Source organism: Leucoraja erinacea, chromosome 3, assembly GCF_028641065.1.
Source record: "Leucoraja erinacea ecotype New England chromosome 3, Leri_hhj_1, whole genome shotgun sequence".
NCBI lineage: Eukaryota > Metazoa > Chordata > Chondrichthyes > Rajiformes > Rajidae > Leucoraja > Leucoraja erinaceus.
This window is the reverse complement of record NC_073379.1, coordinates 64,616,870-64,642,141: the sequence shown is the minus strand read 5'-3', so window position 1 is coordinate 64,642,141 and position 25,272 is coordinate 64,616,870. Positions and strand designations below refer to the sequence as shown.

At 40.8% G+C, this 25,272-nt stretch overlaps 1 protein-coding gene across 1 annotated transcript in view; it reads right to left on the bottom strand.

Moving 5' to 3' along the window:
• Window positions 1-570: 570 nt before the first annotated feature.
• Window positions 571-25,272, bottom strand: part of cbwd (COBW domain containing) — a 63,250-nt gene continuing 38,548 nt past the window's right edge. The window contains exons 10-16 of the mRNA XM_055632829.1: window positions 22,297-22,341; window positions 9,775-9,831; window positions 8,684-8,735; window positions 6,905-6,973; window positions 5,513-5,578; window positions 3,873-4,002; window positions 571-3,021 (exon numbers count right to left, since the gene is read on the bottom strand). Of these exons, the coding sequence (XP_055488804.1) occupies window positions 2,948-3,021; window positions 3,873-4,002; window positions 5,513-5,578; window positions 6,905-6,973; window positions 8,684-8,735; window positions 9,775-9,831; window positions 22,297-22,341 (493 nt within the window). The 3' untranslated portion in view covers window positions 571-2,947. The remainder of the gene's footprint in view (window positions 3,022-3,872; window positions 4,003-5,512; window positions 5,579-6,904; window positions 6,974-8,683; window positions 8,736-9,774; window positions 9,832-22,296; window positions 22,342-25,272) is intronic.

The window sequence follows — 25,272 nt, the reverse complement described above, 5'->3', positions numbered from 1 at the left end:
GTGGAAGTAAATACCCAGGAGAGCAAGGATTAAATAGTAACAGTAAACAGGATTGAATAACATGGATAAAACAATACCAAGAGTAAGGACTAAATAGTTCAACAAAGACAATGCAGAGTGTTTTATTTAAACCCCAAATTCATACCTTATAGGAGATAACAGTATTGTACCATGTGGAGCATTACCCATTATGATATTGACCTCATGTAACCTGCAAAGCCACACCCAGCTGGAAACGTAAAGGGTGCTATTTTTTCAGCTTTGTTCTCCTGGAAAATTGGAAAACTAGTTTGTACAAAATCTATTGTGTGTGGACATTCAAGTGTTTTTTAGGTGTGTTGAGGTTGAGTTATTACGAAATTGCTCCATGCTTTACTAGTTACAACGTTGGTCATTTATGCATCACAAGTGGATCGCAGTTTGATTCCTAGTTTGTTTTAGTGATAGGTGGTTACTATGATAATGTAAGGAATAGAATGATGAAATACTACAATTATTGCATTGAATTGAGTAATTCACAATTCTGTTATAACAGGCATTTTGAAAACACACAAGAGCCTCTACAATTAATAATGAATAATCCTACAATTTAATTGTCATTCTTTATCATTTACAATTCTACACCCAGATAGGATTTTTCTTTTAGTAAAAGGCTAAAATAAACTTCTTGTACCTCGCTTCCAAGTACAGAATATTACAAACAATGAGTTTGCAATTTGCTGATATATTAGCAGTACCTTCCCATAGAGAATGTCAGGCTATGATTACTGGCTGCTTCAGTACACATAATGAAATATTGAGAGATCACTGACAACACATTATCTGTTGGGAAAAAAAATGTAGTAGGAAGATAATCTTGAGCCCGTCCATTCTCAAGTGCCTTCACAAAAATATGCTTTCACACAGTCCTCAAGCTAGCAAATTTGTTCAGAAATGATGGGTTTACAAGAGAATTAAATAAATGTTAGGCAGTGTTCTTGCAACAGGCATTGGGAGTAAAATCCGTCACTTGATCAGAAAGGCAAATTGCATCCAGCCCTGCAGAACCTTGCATAACAGTTGCTCAGCCCTACAATAGATCAGTTGAGCACCTGAAGCATCACATAAATAGAGCCAAGCATCTCACATTCAATTTCAAAAAGTATCATCTTCGAACTTTGCGGCATAACCGACTGAATTCTCAAGACTTCAGCAGATTAGACATGGATCATGTATTTAATTGTTGAATTTAGTCAAGGATCCTGATAAAGTAATGCATAATATCAGTGTTTTCTTGCGACTTCACAGATATGCCAGGCATTAGCCTTTCAATTCTGGAAGACAAATAAAAATATCCATTTGGGACCAGTCAGTTGGAGAGTGTTAGGATTGGTCTGAACTCAGGAACAGAACATTTGCTGCTTTTCTGTACATACAGTTATTTAGTAACCTGTTAACACAGCAAGTTATAGATGTTGGGAATGGGCAGAGCATAATGGTATGCTTACAGTGATCAATTAGATTGTGCTTCATATAAGGACCTTCTAATGGAAGAAATGAAAATAAATAGCAGCCACCCACTGTACTTCAGCAATCAGATGACCATCTTTCAGTGATTTGGGATGAAAAGAGATGGCAAGAAAATCAGACAACTTAGAGCAATAACATTTCTTCTAATCACAAAACTGCCGATGCTGGTTTACAAAAAAAGAGAAAGTGCTGGAGTAACTCAGTGGGTCAGGTAGCATCTTCGGAGAACACAGTTAGGTGGTGTTTCTGGTCGGGATTTTTCTTCAGAGGAGGATAACTTCTTCAAAGTAGGCATATCTTGAGGAGATTCCTCCGAGTTACTCCAACACTTTGGCTTTTTCTGAGAACCAGCATCTGCGGTTCCTTGTTACTCCATTTTACTGATCTGCTGTGAAAACTCCTCATGGTATGCCTGCTTTGAAGATTTTCTCTTCTGATTGAATGGCGGTGTAGACTTGATGGGCCGAATGGCCTAATTCTACTCCTATCGCCTATGATCTCATGACCTTTCCAAAGAAGGGTCTTGATCCAAAATGTAATCTATCCATGTTCTCCAGAGATGCTGCCTGACCTGCTGAATTACTCCATCGCTTTGTGCCCTTTTGCTTCCGAGTAATGTTTGAAATAAACTTCTGCAAAACAAATTAAATTTTTCACATTGTGATTCCTAGTGGTCATGCTACCACTGTGCAGATGGATCTTTTTTGCAACTTTAGTGAAAACCTGCATGATGGCTGATGACAAATGAAAAGATCTCTCAACTGTGCATTACGAGATATAAGATTCAGATTCAGATTCAGATATAAGACTGAAGACGGGGGCACACTGCTGGGGTTTTGGAACCAGGGACTGATATCCAGCTCACATGCCTCTTCTCTGTGGTGTTATGATTGGGCCCAGCATCTCCATGTGCACTGGTGGAAAAAGTATCTGTGTTAAGTTATCATGCCACTTAGATGTGCTACATCAGACCTGGGGGAAGGGAGGGGTGGGGGGGGGGAATAACAACAACTTCCAATCAAAACAAGAGTATGTTTCAATCCCCTTTGCTAACCTCTCATGCAAGAAACATCACCAAACACAGTTTGAGAATGAATGCCATAAGAATACAGTATAAATAACTCAACCAGGTGGTAGAAGCTCTGAAGTTCACTTGTTTCTCTGATAACGCCATCAGTTTCCAAGCAGATTATAATAAAAGAGCACATGTTCTCTCCTTTCTGCCAGGGATGCTGTGGAAATTAGTCAGTAATGTGTACTGCATCTCTTTAGCTGGAACTTAAATGAGGTCTAAATTCAACTTGGATCTTTCCCCTCAGGAGCAGCAGGTTGGTACTAATAAACTGTCTACAAGGAGAGAAGGGAAATAAAATTTAATCTCCACTAAGAAAACACTGAACTTCAGATAAATTACATCAGTCTTTTAAGTTTCAAAGCTTCAGCTGGACATTCTTTCCTTCAATGCAGTTGACGCAAACGCTTCCTCAAGGATTTCTTTATCCAAGTTTCTTCCTGTAGGAAAAAGTGAAACCCAGAATCAAATATCTGTTAATATTCACAAATCTGATTGTTTAAGGATATTATATTGTGAAATAGCAATTGAGAATGTTATGGCACCACTAATATAAAAAAAATGTTCCACGTATAATAAGACACAATCAAATCACAACAAAAATATTAGGAGGGGTGATCAAGGGGATATGGGTTCATTTAGGAATTTTCTGAGAGCTGGGCTATGATAACTGAAGGGATGGTTGTCAAAAACAGGGTACAGATCAGCTGTCATAGAGCCAGGAGTAACAGGGATAAAACATTCTTGAAAGGGAGAATGGTAGCAACATAGGAAGTCGAGTGGGGTAGGGATATGGAGGCTTAAACATATGAACATTTAAAATCAGAGTTACTTAGGGAACAGAAACCAACAATGCATGTCTGGAAGGGTTATATGATGGGAAGGGAGATTTTGTTTGAAGTAGGGAACAGTGGAAGAATTTAAAATAAAACACAAAGCTCAGTTTAGAAGAAAGGCAATTTATTTTTTTTATTTTTTTAATCGCAAAATAAAATTTGATCTTCACTGTTTAGAAAGGTACCTGAATGACCACTCAATATTTTGCTAACGAAACAATAGAGAAGCTGGATTAATCTGAGAAACAGTCGTGGCCTGCATGGACGTGATGGGCCAAAGAGCCTCGTCTCAGCCATAAATTTCAATTATTCTGTGATTTAATATCAATTGCAAGAACTAGGTTTCCTCCAATAGAAAAATCGGAGTCATCTTTGTAACTTGCAATACTTTGTCACATCTATTTGCAGTTAAATACTGAAAACAAGAAAAAGAAATGACACTTTTAATCGGTTACCTATAAATACAAATCTGTTGATTCTTTCATTTTCTGACGTCCAGTTAATAGAAGTTTCTTCTATCTCGTAAAGTTCATGAACACCTTGGACAATCATCTGCTGTGGCTTTTCATTTATAGATACAATACCCTGCCAAACAATACATTTGACAACAATGAGTTTGCTTCTCAGAGGCCATATCACAAAATGAATCCCTTTGTAGAACTACATTCTATTGCGACAGCAAAAGCCTTTCGTATCAATTTTACGAATAATTCAAATCGTTAGAAGTACAAAGCATGGAATTATTAGTTACCTTTCAGCACCAAAACTGATATTTTGCAATCAAGTTTAATTCCTTCTCCAAAATGCTATTAAAGAGAGTAATGAAAAAACATTGATCCTGAATTTTCTGGGGAACTAAACCAGGGCCCAACTGAAGATGAGAGAAAATCAGGTGCGATATGAAAATATTAAATGGAGTCATGCAGCAGAGAGATATCCAACCCATTCCGCGGTCACTCCCATCACTACAGTACCCAGACACGGATGCTGGATGGAAACAAATCCAGTAGTATGGAGATCTAGCGTGAGGGGGTAAGAGGCGCAGGTGGGATAAAATATGCTGGAAAACTCCCAGCATCAGGTTGATCACATTTCTTACAACACCGCTCGTATTAGCCCAATCTTCAAGTATGTCATCAAGTTACATCAGGTCTTATCTGGGCTTAGTTAATCCGTCCTTGATCCTGGATTTCCTACTGGTATCAACAGTGGAAGTCACAGTCACAGAGGTATCTCGGTTCTTGACTGCATGCTCTTTGCACATCAAGATCCTCGGATATTTCACCAAGAAGGCATACAGTTAAAAGAGTCGGCAACAGCATGCTAAAACCAAGGGACACCACACAAAACCTGAACACTATTTCCATGTATTAACTTTCTAACACGACACTTGATGGAAAGAAATTGTGTCCAGGAATGCCAAACAACCTATCTGCATTGTACACCAGGCAGCCCAACGGTAACTACAGCGGCGATCAATTAATTGAGCTCAGACCAAGGATGAAATCTGCAACTGCCATGGAGCAAATCACTTATACAGCTAAGCAGCTAAGCGTTTGACAGCACTGGGCCTGAACTCGCTGGAGTCTAGGAGGATGCGGGGAAGCACATAGTGAAACTCATCAAATAGTGAAAGGCCTGGATAGAGTGGATGTGGGGAGGATGTTTCTACTAGTGGGAGAGACTAGGACCAGAGGCCACAGCCTCAGAAAAAAAGGACATACCTTTGGAACGGTAATGAGGAATTTCTTTAGTCAGAAGGTGGTGAATCAGTAGAATTCATTGCCATAGTCGTCTGTGGAGGCCAAGTCAATGGATATTTTTAAGGCGGAGATTGATAAATTCTTGATTAGTAAGTGTGTCAGGGGTTATGGGGAGAAGGCAGGCGAATGTTGAGGGGGAGATAAACCATGATTGAATGGCGTAGACTTGATGGGCCGAAAGGCCTAATTCTGCTCCGATATTTTTTCAACATCATATCATTTCACAAAATTTGTTAATAAACAGTCAAAGGATCTCCCATTTGTTCTGTCAATTGCACTTCTCTGTACCTTTCTCTAAAAGGCAATCACTTTTTGAACAACCAAATAATTACCTTTAATCGTATTATTTCCATTGTGTTGCCCGACTTATTCTTCAAATGTTTTTCCCACAACAGATTCTGAAACGAACAAGTTAAGAGAATTTACAATTTGCCTTTTTGCATTTGAAAGCACGATCAATTAAAAATATTATTTACGATACACTATGATCAAACTTTATTCATCGCCGGATGGAAAGTGGTCTGCCAACAGTCATAACATACAAGGTACACAAAAGCTTGAAATTAAAATAAAATTAAGTGTGTAAAAGAGAGAAGAGAAGAAAACAAAAAGAAAAAAGACAAATGACTGTTGGCTGGCTGCCGACCCTTTGTTCTGGACTTCCCCAACATCGGGAACAATCTTCTTGCATCTAGCCTGTCCAACCCCTTAAGAATTTTGTGAGTTTCTATAAGATCCCCCCTCAATATTCTAAATTCCAGCGAGTACAAGCAGAGTCTATCCAGTCTTCATATGAAAGTCCTGACATCCCAGGAATCAGTCTGGCGAACCTTCTCTGTACTCCCTCTGTGGCAAGAATGTCTTTCCTCAGATTAGGAGACCAAAACTGTACGCAATACTCCAGGTGTGGCCTCACCAAGGCCCTGTACAACTGCAGTAGAACCTCCCTGCTCCTATACTCTAATCCTTTTGCTATGAATGCTAACATATCATTCGCTTTCTTCACTGCCTGCTACACCTGCATGCTTGCTTTCAATGACTGGTGTACCATGACACCCAGGTCTCGTTGCATCTCCCCTTTTCCTAATCGACCGCCATTCAGATAATAGTTTACTTTCCTGTCCTTGCCACCAAAGTGGATAACCTCACATTTATCCACATTATACCGCATCTGCCATGCATTTGCCCACTCACCCAGCCTATCCAAGTCATCTTGCAGCCTCCTAGCATCCTCCTCACAGCTAACACTGCCACCCAGCTTTGTGTCATCTGCAAACTTGGAGATGTTGCATTCAATTCCCTCGTCCAAATCATTAATATATTGTAAATAGCTGGGGTCCCAGCACTGAGCCTTGCGGTACCCCAATAGTCACTGCCTTCCATTCTGAAAAGGACCCGTTTACTCCTACTCTTGCAGTTCATTAGCTATATTAGCTATATTTAAGAGGGAGTTAGATGTAGCCCTTGTGGCGAAAGGGATCAGGTGGTATGGAGAGAAGGCAGGTACGGGATACTGAGTTGGATGATCAGCCATGATCATATTGAATGGCGGTGCAGGCTCGAAGGGCTGAATGGCCTACTCCTGCACCTATTTTCTATGTTTCTAAAATGTTTCCCCAACATGTTTCAGTTAGATTTACAAGTGATTCATATATATTTTTTGTGTGAAACAATTTCAAGTTTGAAAAGAAAAACATAGATAAACACAGTATTTAAAAGCCTACCTGAAGATATATGTTTAAATCCTCTTCAAAAATGGTGCCGGGTATTTCAAATGTAACAGTAATAATACTCTGTAATAAAACAAATCCATACAGCTTTGTACTATGGTTAAAATAAGATACAAACATTTGACAAATATCTGGATACTGATCTTTTTATAAATCTTCAGCAAATTATTCTCATGTTAAATGACCTATTCTGGGAATAGTTTCATCTTCATATCAATAGAGGGTAGTTTTTTTTCTGTATAAGAAAGAACAATACCAGATCGATATTTTCATTAAGCAAGCACCAAAATACTGTGCAGTTCCATAACATAGTAAATTGTTTATTTGGTATACACTGCAATGTATGCAACACATTATTTTGTGGGGGGAAGAAAAATAGACTTTAATGGCATGTGAATATTTTTACAGATCACTTTTTTTTTTTTTTTTTTTTTTTATATAAAGACTTCAGGAAGAAGTCCATCAGGTACCAGGGTTTTGTTCCAACAATTTACACAATTCTACGTCCCTGGTGATTATTATTTAGCCGAGTTTCACCCTCTCTATAATTCCTGATTTCAAGCTATCCAACATGTTATGCATCTTCTATGGTGAAGATCCTCAGTACGATCAATTTGTCTGCCAGCTATTATTATTATTAATTCCCTGCACTCGCTTCCATTTCAGCTAACACTTTTTTTGTTAACTAATGTATCTCATATTCTTTTTTTCTCCCTTTCCTTATTGATCTAATGATGAAACTATTTTCCAAGAATACTTTCATTTAGCTGATACTTTGCTTTTAATTTTCGTAAATAAAACTCGAGATTTGGCGAGGATCATTTCATTGGAAAATAGAAAAAGTAACTTATTTCTAAAAAGTTCTGCTAAAGGAAGACAGAGAGCAGGAACTACAATTCAATTAACTAAGCATCTGTCACTGGGAAACGTTAGAAGCTGTTAGCAAAGTCATTGTAGCAGCACACCCGCAAAACAATATATAATCAGGCTGAGCAAGTGTGATTTTGTGAATGGAAAATATTGTTTCATCGATTTATTGAAGGTCTTTGAAGATGGCACGTGTGCTGTAGATAAAAAAGGAACTGGTAAATGCATTAATATTTCCTGAAAGCATTTGATAAGGTGCCACATCACATCACGGAAAATAAAGCTCATGAAACAGGAGGTAATATTTTGGCATGGATAGAAGACTGATTGGGTAATGAGAAGCAAAGAGAAGATAGAAATAGATCTTTACTTGGTTGGTAAAATGTAACCAGGCCAAGTCCTTCAAGTTTATTTGTCACATACGCATACGAGATGTGCAGTGAAATGAAAAGTGGCAATGTCTGTGGAATGTGCAAAATTAGGGATTGGGTGCTGGGGGTCTCAAGATATTACAAATGATAGGAATGACTGGAGTGAAGGCCCTGAAAGTATGATTGTAATATTATTGAAAATATATCATATATTGAAAATATGATTGAAAATATGAAAGTATGATTGAATGCTAATGACACAAAGAAAGGCAAGAATGTAGTGAAGGCACAAGAAATTGCAGATGATGGAATCTGGAGCAAAGAACAAATTGCTAGAGCAGCTCAGCAAGTCAAAGCAGCATGTGTGGAGGCAGAGTGTAGCCAAAGTAGAACAGAATGTAAGTTGTGAAGATTGCCATAGGCTATGGGAGTGTTCAAAGAACTGACAAATAACATAATTTGAAGTTAAAGTATGAATCAAAACATTAATCATATTTAACAGCAAAATTCAAATATGGCCATGAAAACAGGGTACCTTATCAAGGTGAGGCTCAGACACCTGTGCAAGGCATAATCTTTCCTGCAAACTAAATAAAAAGAGACAACATACATTTATTGAATTCTTCGTTTCGTGGATTAATCATGCTTATGATAAAACCACAGATTCATTAAAAAAAAAGAGAAATAGGCCGACAAGGCTACATTATTTCTGCACTGTTCAGAATGGACACAGAAAAAAGTGGCACAATGGCGCAGCTAGCAAAACTGCTGCCTCACGGTGCCAGAGACCCGGGTTTAATCCTGACCTCAGGTGCTGTCTGTGGAGCCTCTATGTTCTCCTTGTGACCACGTGTGTTTTCTGTGGGTGCTCTAGTTTCCTCCCACATCCCAAAGACACGCAGGTTTGCAGATTAATTGGCCTCTGTAAATTACCCCTAGTTTGTAGTGTGTGGATGCAAAAGTGGGATAACACAGAACTAGTATGAACGGATGATCAACGGTCATCGTGCCCTTGGTGGGCCAAAGGGCCTGTTTCCATGCTGCATCTCTAAACTAAATTAAAAGACAGGAAGATACTATTTCTTTTTACTACATTAGAGGTTCCTGAATTTCATTCTTGAAGACTCCAATCCAGATTTGCTCTCGATTTATTAACCAATATCAAGATAGAATTTATATTTTAAATGTTTATTTAAAAATATTTGATTATCCATGTAATTTCAGTTCACAAAAAGAGTGCATATTTCATACTTTAAATAGGCACAAATTGTTTTATTGACATGTTCCCCATTCCAGAATTCATCTGGAATCAAACTCTTGCTGACTTCAGCCAATCATATTTTTAGTATGTTTGAAGGGGATCATAACAATCTATATAATCTAAATAAAATACTGCAGACACTGTAGAGGCAGAAAGAGCTAACATTTCAGGTCAATAATCTGTTAATTGGTAAAAAGGTATTTAGCTTATACATAAATTCTGGCTAAATTGCTGACTACTTCCAGCACTTTGTTTCTATTGCAGACATTTCCCATTACTAATACTTTGGTTCACATTGGATAAATTAACCACAAAGGAAATAATGGCAATTGTAGTCCACATTGTGCTAATTGACACAAACTTACCTTTCACTGGCTAGGCTATCAAAAGCATGCAAATCAAGTACTTGTGAAAGTTCAACTCTGAAAGACAATTAATAAAACAAAAAGTTTTGATTACTAAATAGAGAATAATATTCACAGTACATATTAAAAAGTAATATTTTAGATGACATGTCATCAATTTTTACAATGAGTACAGATAATTCTTGCAAATGAGACTGAGGCAACATCACATTGCATTCGTTTGGGATCAGTAATCAAAAAAGTAGTGTGATTTAATGCTATTTTAATCAAATAACAGAATTACAGAGAAAATTACTTTCATTTCTCCAAAACCTGAAATGTACTATATTTTAAAATTAGCTGCTACACACAGAAATGTGTCTATTCATCTTAATAGATAAATAAACTAAATCATAAATGCTGCCAATATTAATGCTTGTGTTCCTTTTGCATTTCAATACATTTGTCAGTATAAACATGTAAACCCTATAACATGAATTATTTAATAAAAATAAATATTCTTCTCTTTGCCCCATGTTTTCAATCTTGCTTTTAACATATGGACTCTTTCTGTGGAATGAACCACATTTTCTAATGATGATAATTTATATGCTTATATGGAAGTGGTGAGTGGCAGTTTTGTTGCCCAGGAAAAAATTACTATGGACCTTTAAGTCTTTCTCCACATAATAGGTGGGGGGTCTAACCTTATGCGCAATTTTGGACGCTATATCTGAGGTAGAATGTGCTGGCTCTGGAGAGGGCCGAGACGAGGTTTTACAAGAATTATCCCAGGAATGAGTAGGTTAACCTACGATGAACATTTGTCGGCACTGGGCCTGTACTCGCTGGAGTTTAGAAGAATGAGGGGGGACCTCATTGAAACATACACAATAGTGAAAGGCTTAGGTAGAATGGATGTGGAGAGGATGTTTCAACTAGTGGGAGAGTCTACGACTGAGGTCATAGCCTCAGAATTAAAGGACGTTCTTTTAGGAGGGAGATGAGGAGAAAGTTATTTAGTCAGAGGGTGATGAATCTGTGGAACTCTTTGCCACAGAAGGCTGTGGATGCCAAGTCAGTGGATATTTTTAAGGCAGAGATATATAGATTCTTGATTAGTACAGGTGTCAGAGGTTATGGGGAGAAAGCGGGAGAATGGGGTTAGGAGGGAGAGATAGATCAGCCATGATTGAATGGTAGAGTAGACTTGATGGACCAAATGGCCTTATTCTACTATCAGACCCATTGGTTATAACAAAACATTAAATAGGAGGCTCGCCATTAGAAATTATACATGTCTGTTTTAGATATCTAAATTGTTTTTGAGTAGCATCCACATTAAATTAATATAATTTAAAGAGGGGAAAATAGAAAAGATTAAAAAAAGAAACGTTCGATTCACCAAAAACAAGTTATTGTTACATTTATTGGTTTAGACAAAGCCTCATGGATGCCAACCGCACCAATGGCAGAAGACAGACTGAAGGACACAGAATATACTCCAGGATGGTGTATTTTAACAAAAGTGGCTTGGTAGCACCATCACTGAAGGATGGAGCTACCAGACTGAGATTTCAATAGTCATTGAATTAATCAAAATGATGCACAAATTTAGTAGAACTCATCCTTGTCAAACTACTCGTGCATCTGTCCATGATATATTTTTCATAAGTGACCATCGCACAGTCCACGTCAAGATAATGTTCCATTCACATGTCGAAGACATATCGTATCGTGTGGCACTCCAGTCATTTTAACGACAGATTCACAACATGGTTAATAGTTCCAAAACTGGACAACCATGGACCTGCAGCAGAAATACATGCCAGCACAATCCATAACAGCCATTACTACCAGCCGTGCTTCAGTTTACTTTAATTTATTATAAAGGGGACTGAGGGAAAAACGTTTTTGTTGCTTGCTACCCGGTTTGTGGAAAGACTAAGCAATCAAGCTGTCCAACGTAGAGATACAGGATACAGGGAACAATTTTTAGTGCAAGGTTAAATCCAGTAAAGTCCGATTAAAGAATGATGATCACTGAACAACGTTGGGTATGTCCGGAACAGCACCAGACATTCCTAAAAAAGTGTTAGCTTAATAAAGCTGCAACAAATGCGCAATAAACAGAAAGCAATGATCAGAGCGATTATAAAATGTTTAGTTCCTTTCACACCTCCTCTACCATTGAAGCAGCCTACATGCAATGATGGAAAAACAGGGAATTGCAGATGCTGGTGTACAAAACAAAATGTGCTGGACTACCTCATCGGGTCAAGCGGCATCTCTAGAGAACATGGATAGGTGACCTTTTGGTTTGGGACTCAAGACTTTGGCTCACCCTCATCTCTCCAGCTTTCTCTCCCCTACTCCATACTCTTACAAAAAGGGTCCTGATCCGAAACATCACCTATCCATGTTCTCCAGGGATGTTGGCAGACCTGCTGAGTTACTCCAGTGCTTTGTGTCCTTCTTTGTTTCCAATAGCTCTGGAGCCGAGGCAAGTTAAAGCTTTCAAGTCAGACTGGAGAAAAGCAACAAAACTGATAAGGAAATGTGAGAAAAGATGTGATCAGCAACCAAATGAACTATGATCAACAGAATTTATACCCACACAAATTACCCACACAGTGTGGTCAAGATCATTGTCAACTGGATGAAAATAGTTTATTTATCAATTATTATGCCTGATATTTATGTTATCAACGTTTCCTTCTTAAAAAAACAGTATCCTTCTCATCAAATTTGCATGCTACGAACTTTCAAAATAACAGATTTTCATCATGTTTGATCTTAAATCTACAAAGCATGTCCCACATGATTAAAGAAAATAAGCATGATAGTAACCCTTAAAGGTTGATACGACATTAACCACCTTGGAGGCTCATCATCAGGGAATTCATTCACTTTAAGGAACTAGAAACTTTCAGCAAAGGAGGAAGGTGAATGAAATCAGTCAATCTTTTGCAATATTAAACATTTTTCAAGAATCAAATAGTAAAGGTTTGATAAATATTGAGTTTTCCCATTTTCAGGATTAACATTTTCCCACCAAACATCTCTCATTACATTTTGAGACTATGTGCTTAAAATCAACATAGTTTTCTCATGCTCACCCTGCAATAAGTGAAATGGTATATTAGCATAAAGAACTACAAAACAATTTGCAAAATCATTCTTTGTTTCAGTGTAACTCACTTCAATATAGCTCCATAATTCATATTGTTAAAGACCTTTACAGTGACTGTTAAATGAGGCAAATGTTTAACTTGTAAATGTACAAATCACAAACATTCCCAAATATATGTTGATTTAAGACATTTAGAAACATAGAAAATAGGTGCAGGAGGAGGCCATTCGGCCCTTCGAGCCAGCACTGCCATTGATTGTGATCATAGCTGATCGTCCCCAATCAATAACCCGTGCCTGCCTTCTCCCCATATCCCTTGATTCCACTCGCCCCTAGAGCTCCATCTAACTCCCTTAAATCCAAATATTTCTAAAATAAATATTTTGTATGTGAAGTACAGAGTATTTGACAGAACTTCAAATATATCAGAAGTTATATTTTACTGCAGCTGTCACTGGTGTTTTCGTCCATTGCTGGTGATATCAGTCACGGTCCAGGGAAAGGAAACTATTGATTTTCACAACAGGATTCAGCTGCATTTCATTATCTTCAATACAGCCTGCAGTGAAGAAATTGCAACTGCAGATGTCCTCCACTTACCAGCAAAAAGTGTAATCAGTGGTGATAAGGCTTTTGCCCACAACAGGACTGTAATAGTTCATCCCTAGAGATCCTTATTCTATTTAGCACCTCTAGATGGAGCACCGTACCACATGCAGAAATCAAAACCTAGCATCACCTATTCAAGCAAATCATGCATCTAAAGGATAAAACTATTTAGGAGAACAAATTTGAATTCCTATGACAGCCTTATGTTCACTCGTTGTTAGCATCGGCACCCAGGTGATGCTACATATATTGTTAGCCTTACACAGCTCCAGCAGCCTGGGTTTGATACTGCCTGCCCATGGCTATGTGGATATCCTATCAGTGCTCCCTTTTCCTCCCATATCCCAAACACAAGTCGATACACAAACTGGCTGCTGTTAGTTGCCCTTGTGCAGGTGGGTGGCAAAAAAGATGGGAGAGGGCGAGGGGAAAGAATGCTTGAACGCCCAAGTGTGAAATGCAAAGAATTGGTAAGAGGATCAAACACACATTCCCAGGGCGGCCATAAAATGCAAAGTATTGGAGTTTTAGATTCATAGATGCATAGAAAATAGGTGCAGGAGTAGGCCATTCGGCCCTTCGAGCCTGCACGGCCATTCAATATGATCATGGCTGATCATCCAACTCGGTATCCTGTACCTGCCTTCTCTCCATACCCCCTGATCCCTTTAGCCACAAGGGCCACATCTAACTCCCTCTTAAATATAGCCAATGAACTGGCCTCAACTACCTTCTGTGGCAGAGAGTTCCAGAGACTCACCACTCTCTGTGTGAAAAATGCTTTTCTCATCTCGGTCCCAAAGGATTTCCCCTTTATCCTTAAACTGTGACCCCTTGTCCTGTACTTCCCCAACATCGGGAACAATCTTCCTACATCTAGCCTGTCCAACCCCATAAGAATTTTGTAAGATTCTATAAGATCCCCCCTCAATCGCCTAAATTCCAGCGAGTACAAGCCGAGTCGATCCAGTCTTTCATCATATGAAAGTCCTGACATCCCAGGAATCAGTCTGGTGAACCTTCTCTGTATTCCCTCTATGGCAAGAATGTCTTTCCTCAGAGCAGGAGACCAAAACTGTACGCAATACTCCAGGTGTGGTCTCACCAAGACCCTGTACAACTGCAGTAGAACCTCCCTGCTCCTATACTCAAATCCTTTTACTATGAATGCTAACATACCATTCACTTTCTTCACTGCCTGCTGCACCTGCATGCCCACTTTCAATGACTGGTGTACCATGACACCCAGGTCTCGTTGCATCTCCCCTTTTCCTAATCGGCCACCATTTAGATAATAGTCTACTTTCCTGTTTTTGCCACCAAAGTGGATAGCCTCACATTTATCCACATTATACTGCATCTGCCATGCATTTGCCCACTCACCCAGCCTATCCAAGTCACCTTGCAGCCTCCTAGCATCCTCCTCACAGCTAACACTGCCCCCCAACTTCGTGTCATCCGCAAACTTGGAGATGTTGCATTCAATTCCCTCGTCCAAATCATTAATATATATTGTAAATAGCTGGGGTCCCAGCACTGAGCCTTGCGGTACCCCACTAGTCACTGCCTGACATTGTGAAAAGGACCAGTTTACTCCTACTCTTTGCTTCCTGTCTGCCAGCCAGTTCTCTATCCACATCAATACTGAACCCCCAATACCTGTGCTTTAAGTTTGTATGCTAATCTCTTATGTGGGACCTTGTCGAAAGCCTTCTGAAAGTCCAGATATAACACATCCACTGGTTCTCCATTATCCACTCTACTAGTTCCATCCTCGAAAAATTCTATAAGATTCGTCAGACATGATTTACCTTTCATAAATCCATGCTGACTTTGTCCAATGATTTCACCACTTTCCAAATGTGCTGCAATCCCATCTTTAATAACTGATTCTAGCAGTTTCCCCACTACCGACGTTAGACTAACTGGTCTGTAATTCCCCGTTTTCTCTCTCCCTCCCTTTTTAAAAGCTGCATCACTCCCTTTTTAAAAGCTGGGGTTACATTAGCTACCCTCCAATCCTCAGGAACTACTCCAGAATCTAAAGAGTTTTGAAAAATTATCACTAATGCATCCACTATTTCTGAGGCTACTTTCTTAAGTACTCTGGGATACAGCCTATCTGGCCCTGGGGATTTATCGGCCTTTAATCCATTCAATTTACCTAACACCACTTCCCGGCTAACCTGGATTTCACTCTGTTCCTCCATCTCATTTGACCCCCGGTCCCCTGCTATTTCCGGCAGATTATTTATGTCTTCCTTAGTGAAGACAGAACCAAAGTAGTTATTCAATTGGTCTGCCATGTCTTTGTTCCTCATGATCAATTCACCTGTTTCTGACTGTAATGGACCTACATTTGTTTTAATTAATCTTTTTCTCTTCACATATCTATAAAAACTTTTGCCAAACTGGGATGAACAATTGTTGTAGTTCATCCATGCAGTCTTTAAATGCCTTCCATTGCATATCCACCGTCAACCCTTTAAGAATCAATTGCCAGTCTATCTTGGCCAATTCACGTCTCATACCCTCAAAGTTACCTTTCTTTAAGTTCAGGACCCTTGTTTCTGAATTAACAATGTCACTCTCCATCCTAATGAAGAACTCAACCATATTATGGTCACTCTTGCCCAAGGGGTCACGCACAACAAGACTGCTAACTAACCCTTCCTCATTACTCAATACCCAGTCTAGAATAGCCTGCTCTCTCGTTGGTTCCTCTTCATGTTGGTTTAGAAAACTATCCCGCATACATTCCAAGAAATCCTCTTCCTCAGCACCATTGTCAATTTGATTCACCCAATCTATATGTAGATTGAAGTTACCCATTATAACTGTTTTACCTTTGTTGCACGCATTTCTAATTTCCTGTTTGATGCCATCCCCAATCCACTACTGCTGTTAGGTGGCCTGTAGACAACTCCCACTAGCTTTTTCTGCCCTTTAGTGTTTCGCAGCTCTACTCATATCGATTCCACATCTTCCAAACTAATGTCCTTCCTTTCTATTGCGTTAATCTCCTCCCTAAGCAGCAACGCTACCCCACCTCCTTTTCCTTTCTGTCTATCCCTCCTGAACATTGAATATCCCTGGATGTTCAGCTCCCAGCCTTGGTCACCCTGGAGCCATGTATCCGTGATCGCAACTATATCACAGTCATTAATAGCTATCTGCACATACAACTCATCCACCTTATTACGAATGTTTTGTGTTCTGTTTCACAGAGACATGGCTCACCCCCAGCTCCCCAGACTCAGCGGTTCAGCCTGAAGTGTTCTCCATCCATCGCATGGACCATCCACTGGCATCTGGGAAAGGGAAAGGAGGGGGCGTCTGCCTCATGGTCAACTCTGCGTGGTGCTCAGACGTGGCAGTCCTGTCCAACTCCTGCTCTCCACACCTGGAACATCTGGCGGTGAAGTGCTGTCCCTTCTACCTACCGAGGGAATTCACCTCCATCATCCTGACCGCGGTCTACATCCCTCCCCAGGTTGACGTCCATCTGGCACTGGGGGAGCTGCACGCCGTGGTCAACAAGCACCAGACGGCTTACCCGGAGGCATTTACCACCATAGCCGGGGATTTTAACAAAGTCAACCTTAAGAAATCGCTCTCTAACTTCCACCAACTTCCTGCAGCACCAGAGGACCTAACACCCTCGACCACTGCTACACCACCATTATTGGACGCCTATCGTTCTATCCCTCGCCCTCACTTTGGAAAATCCGACCATACCGCGGTGCTGCTTCTTCCTGCCTACAGGCAGCAATTAAAGAGCACACCCCCGGAGGTGAGGAAAGCACAGAGCTGGTCGGGGGGGGGGGGGGGGGGGGGGGACAGAATAACAACTCCAGGACTGTTTGGAGTCTGTAGACTGGGCAATGTTAAGGGACTCGGCAACGGACCTGAACGAATACGCCACAGTCGTTACAGACTTCATAAAGAAATGTGTGGAAGACTGCATCCCTACAAAAACCTTCTGAATGTTTCCCAATCAGAAGCCTTGGATGAACTATACAGAACTCTTCTGAAGACCAGACACCGGGCATTCATGTCCGAAGATACAGAAGTCTACAACAAGTCCAGATACGACCTTGGTAAGGCCATCAAAAAGGCCAAAAGGAACTTCATGGCGCAAATCAACTCCTACCTCGACAAAAACCTGGACCCACTGCAGTTCGCTTACTGCCGCAACAGATCACCAGCGGATGCGATCTCGCTCGCTCTCCACTCCGCTCTGGACCACTTGGACAACAAAAACTCATGTCAGGCTGTTATTCATTGACTAGAGCTCGGCATTTAATACAATCATCCCCTCCAAGCTGGTTAACAAGCTCTCAGAACTGGGTCTCTGCACATCCCTCTATAATTGGATCCTCGACTTCCTCATTCACAGGCCACAGTCTGTTTGCATTGGTGGAAATGTGTCAGCCTCGATACCAATCAGCACGGGAGCACCTCAAGGCTGCGTGCTCAGCCCCCTGCTGTACTCACTATACTCATGACTGCGTAGCTGGTCATAGAGCAAACTCCATCATCAAGTTCACTGACGACACCACTGTTGTGGCACGTATCACTGATGGAGACGAGTCAGAGTATAGAAGTGAGATTGACCAAATGGTGCCAGCACAATAACGTGGCCCTCGACACCAGCAAAACCAAGGAACTGATTGTGGACTTTAGAAGGGGTAGGATGGGGACCCACAGTCCTGTTTATATCAACGAGTCGATGGTGGAAAGGGTCAAGAGCTTCAAATTCCTGGGCGTGCATATTTCCGAAGATCTCTCCTGGACCCAGCACACTGATGCAATCATAAAGAAAGCTCATCAGCGCCTCTACTTCCTGAGAAGATTACGGAGAGTCGGTATGTCGAGGAGGACTCTTTCTAACTTCTACAGGTGCATAGTAGAGAGCATGCTGACCGGTTGCATCATGGCTTGGTTCAGCAACTTGAGCGCCTAGGAGCAGAAAAGACTGCAAAAAGTTGTAAACACTGCCCAGTCCATCATCGGCTCTGACCTCCCTACCATCGAGGGGATCTACCGCAGTTGCTGCCTCAAAAAGGCTGGCAGCATCATCAAAGACCCACACCATCCTGGCCACACACTCATCTCTCCGCTTCCTTCAGGTAGAAGGTACATGAGACCGAAATCCGCAACAACCAGGTTCAGGAATAGCTATATAATAGCTATATAATATATATATATATTCAATGCTATATGGATACACTGATCTGTTCTGTATTATTTATGCCTGCAATATTCTGTTGTACTGAAAGCAAAGCAAGAATTTCATTGTCCTATCTGGGACACATGACAATAAACTCTCTTGAATCTTGATTTACATACTTGTTCTTCAAGTGGAAGGCGCAGACGTGTTTTAGATGGATTGGGTCTCAGGTGATTCTCTTTGTAGTATGAGGACAGGTTGACTAAAGCCTCACAGAGAGTAGCTTCTGCCTCTAGGAAGTCAGCACTTTGGGTTGTAGACATAGGTCATCTGCATAAATGAAACTCCTGGTGTTGGGATGGATTGGCTGGTCGTTAACATAGACATTGAACAGGGTGGGTGCCAGTACATTTCCTTGAGGGAGGCTGTTTTTTTGCCTGTGCCAGCGACTTTTCTTTCCTGACAGTTGTCTGTTTTCGACCAGAGTCCTCACCAGGTTGGTTAGATGCAAGTTGTGTGTCAGGTCAAGTACTTTGTGTAACAGTCGGCAATGGTTTACTGTATCATAAGCGGCTGAGAGGTCTACCAAAACAGCACCTGTGATAACACCTTCCTGAAAGCCATCCTCTATGTGTTGGGTGAGATTGAGAAGCTGACCCGTGCAGGACTTCCCATGCCGGAACCCTGCCTGCTCCTTTATTAGCGATGGCTCTATCACCGGGCTGAGGCAGGTCAAGATGAGTCGCTCAAATAGCTTGTAGGTGTGCAAAGAAGTGATTTTGGCCTGGAGTTCTTTGTTGCTGACGGATCTTTGCCTGGCTTCAGCAATGCCATGACACGTGCGCAACGCCAGATCTTTGGGATCTGACATCTCTCCATGCAGGTGTTAAACATGGCCAGCAACCACTGTTTTGCAGTTGATCCAAAGTGCTTGTCTGTTCAGTCAGGATGTTATCCAGACCTGCAGCTTTACCTATTTAGGCTGTGCATATAGCAGAATCCAGTTCTTTCATTGTGAAAGGCTGACACAGTTGTGGGTTATCAGAGTTACCTTCGTAGCACTGCTGGGATTTCTGATTTATCACTGGTGAGTCAGTTTTGCCATTGAGTAGGAGTTGGTGTGCTATTTGATTAGCAGTAAGCCGGTCAGTATGGAGTGACTTGGCCTTCTTTGGGTCGAGAAGACATATCCCTCGAGGATGCCGCATGGAATATGTACCTGGCCTTTCCCCAGATTCTGCTGCCATATATGCAAGGAGAAGTATGGTCCATCCCTTTTCTGCCGATTCTATAGCCACCGGGGAAGCTCTTACTGCAGCTGTTGCATCTGATTGCCGCAAGTTGTGACAGGATCTGATTGAATCCGTGGATATGACACACAGCAGCAAGAAGCCTTGGGCCACTCTCAATTGGAGTGTTATGTTGCAGTTGTACTAGACTTTGTTGATGGAATAGGAAAGATGAGCATAGAAGTTGGGAGGTCATGTTGCAGTTGTATAAGGCGTTGGTGAGGCCGCATTTAGAATATTGTGTTGAGTTCTGGGCACCATGTTATAGGAAAGATATTGTCAAGCTAGAAAGAGTTCAGAGAATATTTACAAGGATGTTGCCAGGACTAGAAGGTGTGAGCTATAGGGGGAGGTTGAGTAGGCTGGGTTTCTATTCCTTGGAGCGCAGGAGGATGAGGGGTGTTCTTATGGAGATGTATAAAATCATGAGAGGAATAGATCGGTTAGATGTACAGAATCTCTTGCCCAGAGTAGGGGAATCAAGGACCAGAGGACATAGGTTCAAGGTGAAGGGGAAAAGATTTAATAGGAATCCGAGGAGTAACTTTTTCACACAAAGGGTGTGGATGTATGGAACAAGCTGCCAGAGGAGGTAGTTGAGGCTGGGACTATACCAACATTTAAGAAACAGTTAGACAGGTACATGGATAGGTCAGGTTTGGAGAGTTATGGACCAAGAGCAGGCAGGTGGGACCAGTGTAGCTGGGACATGTTGGCCGATGTGGGCAAGTTCGGCTAAAGGGCCTGTTTCCACACTGTGTCAATCTATGACTTTATGTCATAAAGCTAAAAAGAGTGCAGTTCAGTTCAGTTTTATTTGTCATATATAGGTTAACATAGGGTCAACAGTACAATAAAATGTTTCTGACAAGACAACGGGTCACCTCAGCAATGATACCACAAGGATAAAATTAAGGCAAAAAACAGATAAGATAAAAGTGACATTGGTCGGTAAAAGTATAATAAATAAAATAATCAACATCTATGATGTGTTTATGAGTTCAGAAGCCTGATGGCATGATGATAAAAACTGTTCTTAAGTCTGGTGGTGCGTGCAGCCATACTCCTATATCGTCTGCCTGACGGCAACAAGGAGAACAGTCTGCGTGCTGGGTGGCTGTGGTCCTTGATGATGCTGTATGCCTTCCGCAGGCACCGCCGGTGGAAAATGTCCTGAATGACTGGCAGACAGTTGCCAATGATGCAGAAAAGATTTATGCGAATGTTACCTGGTCTGGTAGGTTTGTGTTTTAAGGAGAAGCAACACAAGGAACGTAGCTGTAGGGAGAGGCTGGGCAGGCTATGACTTTGTTTGTTGGTACATTGGAGACTGAGGGGTGATCTCACAGAAGCGTATAAAATCATGACGGGCACAGATAGGGTGGTTGTACACACACAGTTTTTTAATCTCGGGTTGCGGAATCAAATACTAGAGGGTTTAACTTTAAACAGAGAAGGGAAAGATTTAATAGGAATTTGAGAGAAATGTTTTTCCAGACAGAGGGTTGGGTAGAAATATAGAATGAGCTACCAGAGGAAGTGGTTGCAGTAAACACAATAATAACATTTATAGAACGTTTGGAGAGATACACAAATAAAAACAATTTAGAGGAATATGGATAAAACGTATGCAAGTGGGACAAGTATAAATGGACATCTTGCTTGACATGTTGGCCCCGTATAACTATCCAATATAAAGCACCATAATAAATGGACTTATTTCTACAAACGTAGATGCACATATCTAATGAAATATTTAATATGTAGCAGAAAACCACCTCAAATTAGAAATAAAACAAATTCCTCGCAGATTCCTATTAAACCTTATAGATCAACATTTCTTCTGGATTTGACCAACTTGAACAGCCCATTAAGTGTCCTCTATACACATTCATTTCAAAGTCATATATCGCAATGTCTATTTGTTTCCGGATAGCTTAGAATGCTGATTATCATTCTCATCGAAGTGCGTTTGAGGAAACCCATCTCTGCTGAGCTCAAAAACACGGATCATAACAATTGTTTGTGAGGAAATGCTACACGTCCCACTGTCTCCAGTAAGTTTAGGATGCAAGTAGCATTTTTCTGGATAAATGCTTAATTAAAATTCTAATATATTTCAGAGCATTGCTTTTTGAAGAATTAACCATGAGGGACAACATTTAACCAAAGCAACATTTAAACAAATTATAACAAAACATTTTCAGAGCATTTCAAAAAATTCTGAAACCTGACAAAGTGGATTTCCAACAAAATTAAATTTAAATTAAACCTCTTGTCAAGATCAGAAGTGAGAAGGTAAATACATATCAATTCAAACTTGGAAAAAAATTACTAACCTTGATCTTTGTGTTTCAATTAATTTTGCAAGTCCATTGATTGACCTGAAATATACACACTCTGATTATCAAACTTTGTCAAACAAACCAGAAGCTATTCAACAGGAACAAAAAATGAATTTAAAACCATGCTGCCCTTAACCTGATATTACATGCATACCTTTCTTCACTATATGCACAGATTACATTTCAAATGCATTTCACTTGCTACACGGAGTACTTGAGATTGTTAAAAACATTAAAGGTGTTACATTAGTGAAGGTTTTCTTTGTAAACTGCAATCTAAAGTGCTATTAAATTTTAGGCTGTTGATGGAGGAATCTAAACGAAGAAATATAAAATGCTTTGAAACCTTGAAATGACATGCTGAAAAGAAAGTTTGGGCAAAATCAATAATTAGTAATCTACGATATATTAAATAATTAGAATTTCCTTGTTAAATGTACATCCATTGTGGAAAATATTTGGTTTGAAACCTGTAGAAAAAGCAACTGAAATTTATTCTAATTTAGCTGGTGTCTGGTTTTTACTCTACCCTGGTTTCTCCAGGCAAACCCACACTTCCCAAGCAGTGTACGTCATCTGTCGACAGCCTTTCATTTCAGGATGACTTGCCTCCACAGATGCCTGCATGGGATTTCTTTAAGTGCAGGTTGGCAATTGCACACCAACCACCATACATTCCAGTCAGAAGATGGACATGATTATGACAAGAAATCCAAGATATTTGGAGACCTTATTCTGTTGCATGGACATAAATAGACGCCTAGTCACACTTTACCTATACCAAGCAGCAAGCACACTTCTGGATACAAGCACGCATTACTTTGTGCACATCCACATTCTACTGGGTGGGGCCAGTAATGGCTGCCTCGCCAACAGTCTGTCCATCCCTTCCTTCTTTGTTGTTTGTTTGTATGTGTTAAATGTATGTTTTAGTGTTCTTTAACTTGTTTTATGTGTGGGGTGGGGGGGGGAACTTTTTCTAATCCCTTACCTCGCCGGAGATGCGATTTTTTCCCGTATTGTATCTGCATCCGCACTGCGGCCTAACATCGAGGAGTTGGCGGCCTTTGCTGGAGACCGACTTCGAGAGCTCCACCGAGGGAGCCTGCGGACTCTAACATCGCGGAGCTCGCGGTCTCTGGTTAGAGACCGGCATCGGGAACTCCACGACACAGGAGCTTCGACCTCCCGGACGCAGGAGCTTCAATTGGCCCGAAGCGGGAACTTCGATCGCCCTGACGCGGAGGGTTCGACTACCCCGACCACGGGAGAATAAAAGAGGAAGAAGATTGGACTTTATTGCCTTCATCACCGTGAGGAATGTGGGGAATCCGCAGTGGTGGATGCTCATGTTAACTTTCATGTAGCTGTGTGTCTTGTTGCTTTTTTTTTTAGTTTGGCGGTACGGTAATTCGAATTTCACTTTACCTTAATTGGTACATGTGACAATAAACTGACCTTGAAACCTTGAAACATTCCTTAAGAGGTTGGACAGGCTAGATGCAGGAAGATTGTTCCCAATGTTGGGGAAGTCCAGAACAAGGGATCACAGTTTAAAGATAAGGGGGAAATCTTTTAGGACCGAGATGAGGAAAACATTTTTCACACAGAGTGTGGTGAATCTCTGGAATTCTCTGCCACAGAAGGTAGTTGAGGCCAGTTCATTGGCTATATTTAAGAGGGAGTTAGATGTGGCCCTTGTGGCCAAGGGGATCAGGGGGTATGGAGAGAAAGTAGGTACAGGATACTGAGTTGGATGATCAGCCATGATCATATTGAATTGCGGTGCAGGCTCGAAGGGCCGAATGGCCTACTCCTGCATCTATTTTCTATGTTTCTATGTTTCCTCCCCCTCACCCCACTCTCAGATGCTGCTCTGTCATTTGCCAATTTTTCCCGGTCTCTCAGGTACTCTAATCCTGCTATTAACTGCATGCTTTGTCATGGAGTAAAAACACATATTACCACAGCCATTTCTCAGCTTGCCACTGCCAGCATAACACCAGATTATTTTAGCCCAAGGCTGACTTAATGGCTGGATTGTTCCTGGCTACCTTCCTGAGGAGAGCCATGTTACCATTGTGTATCATTTCAATTACTAACTCTGGAGCCACTGCTGATAAACCCAACGTTTATTCATTGTGTCTGTGTTGTTCCAAAAAGTACCGGAATAACTCAGCGGATCAGGCAGCACACCTGGAGAAAAAGGATGGGTGACGTTCAGGTCAGAAATTTACAGTGTGATAGAGAAACAGAGAAAATAGTGCAGGAGTAGGCCATTCGGCCCTTCGATCATTCGATCATTCAATATGATCATGGCTGATCGTCCAACTCGGTATCCTGTACCTGCCTTCTCTCCATACCACCTGATCCCTTTAGCCACAAGTGCCACATCTAACTCCCTCCCTAATATAGCCAATGAACTGGCCTCAACTACCTTCTGTGGCAGAGAACTCCAGAGATTCACCACTCTCTGTGTGAAAAATGTTTTCCTCATCTCGGTCCTAAAAGATTTCCCCCTTATCCTTAAACTGTGAAAACCACAGGGTTCTCACTTCTTTTTTTCCCTGTTGCCAGCCGGGCAACCTAGGCAGCTTTTTAAGTTGCCAAATGCCAGTTTAGGTGGTCATTTAAGACGGATTGCATGACGTGTGCAATAATGTGCTCGGACAAATTGCGTAGTTACCAGTCGGAATTATGCTCAATGAAGCATTCACGAATTATTTCTGCTTGAAATAAAGTCACCAACTAAACATATTCACCAATCAAGACATGATATATTCCACAATGACGCAGCAATATTATAATACAGTATCTCAACTCTGTTTACACATTGCAATTAATGCAATTTCTATTATTTCTTTCCCCTTCCAAACAAAAATGTGGTTGGATTATTCAGCGTATGATCAACCTGTGTCAAGAAATCCTGGACCATGATAACATATATGCTTAACCATGCACACTACAGAT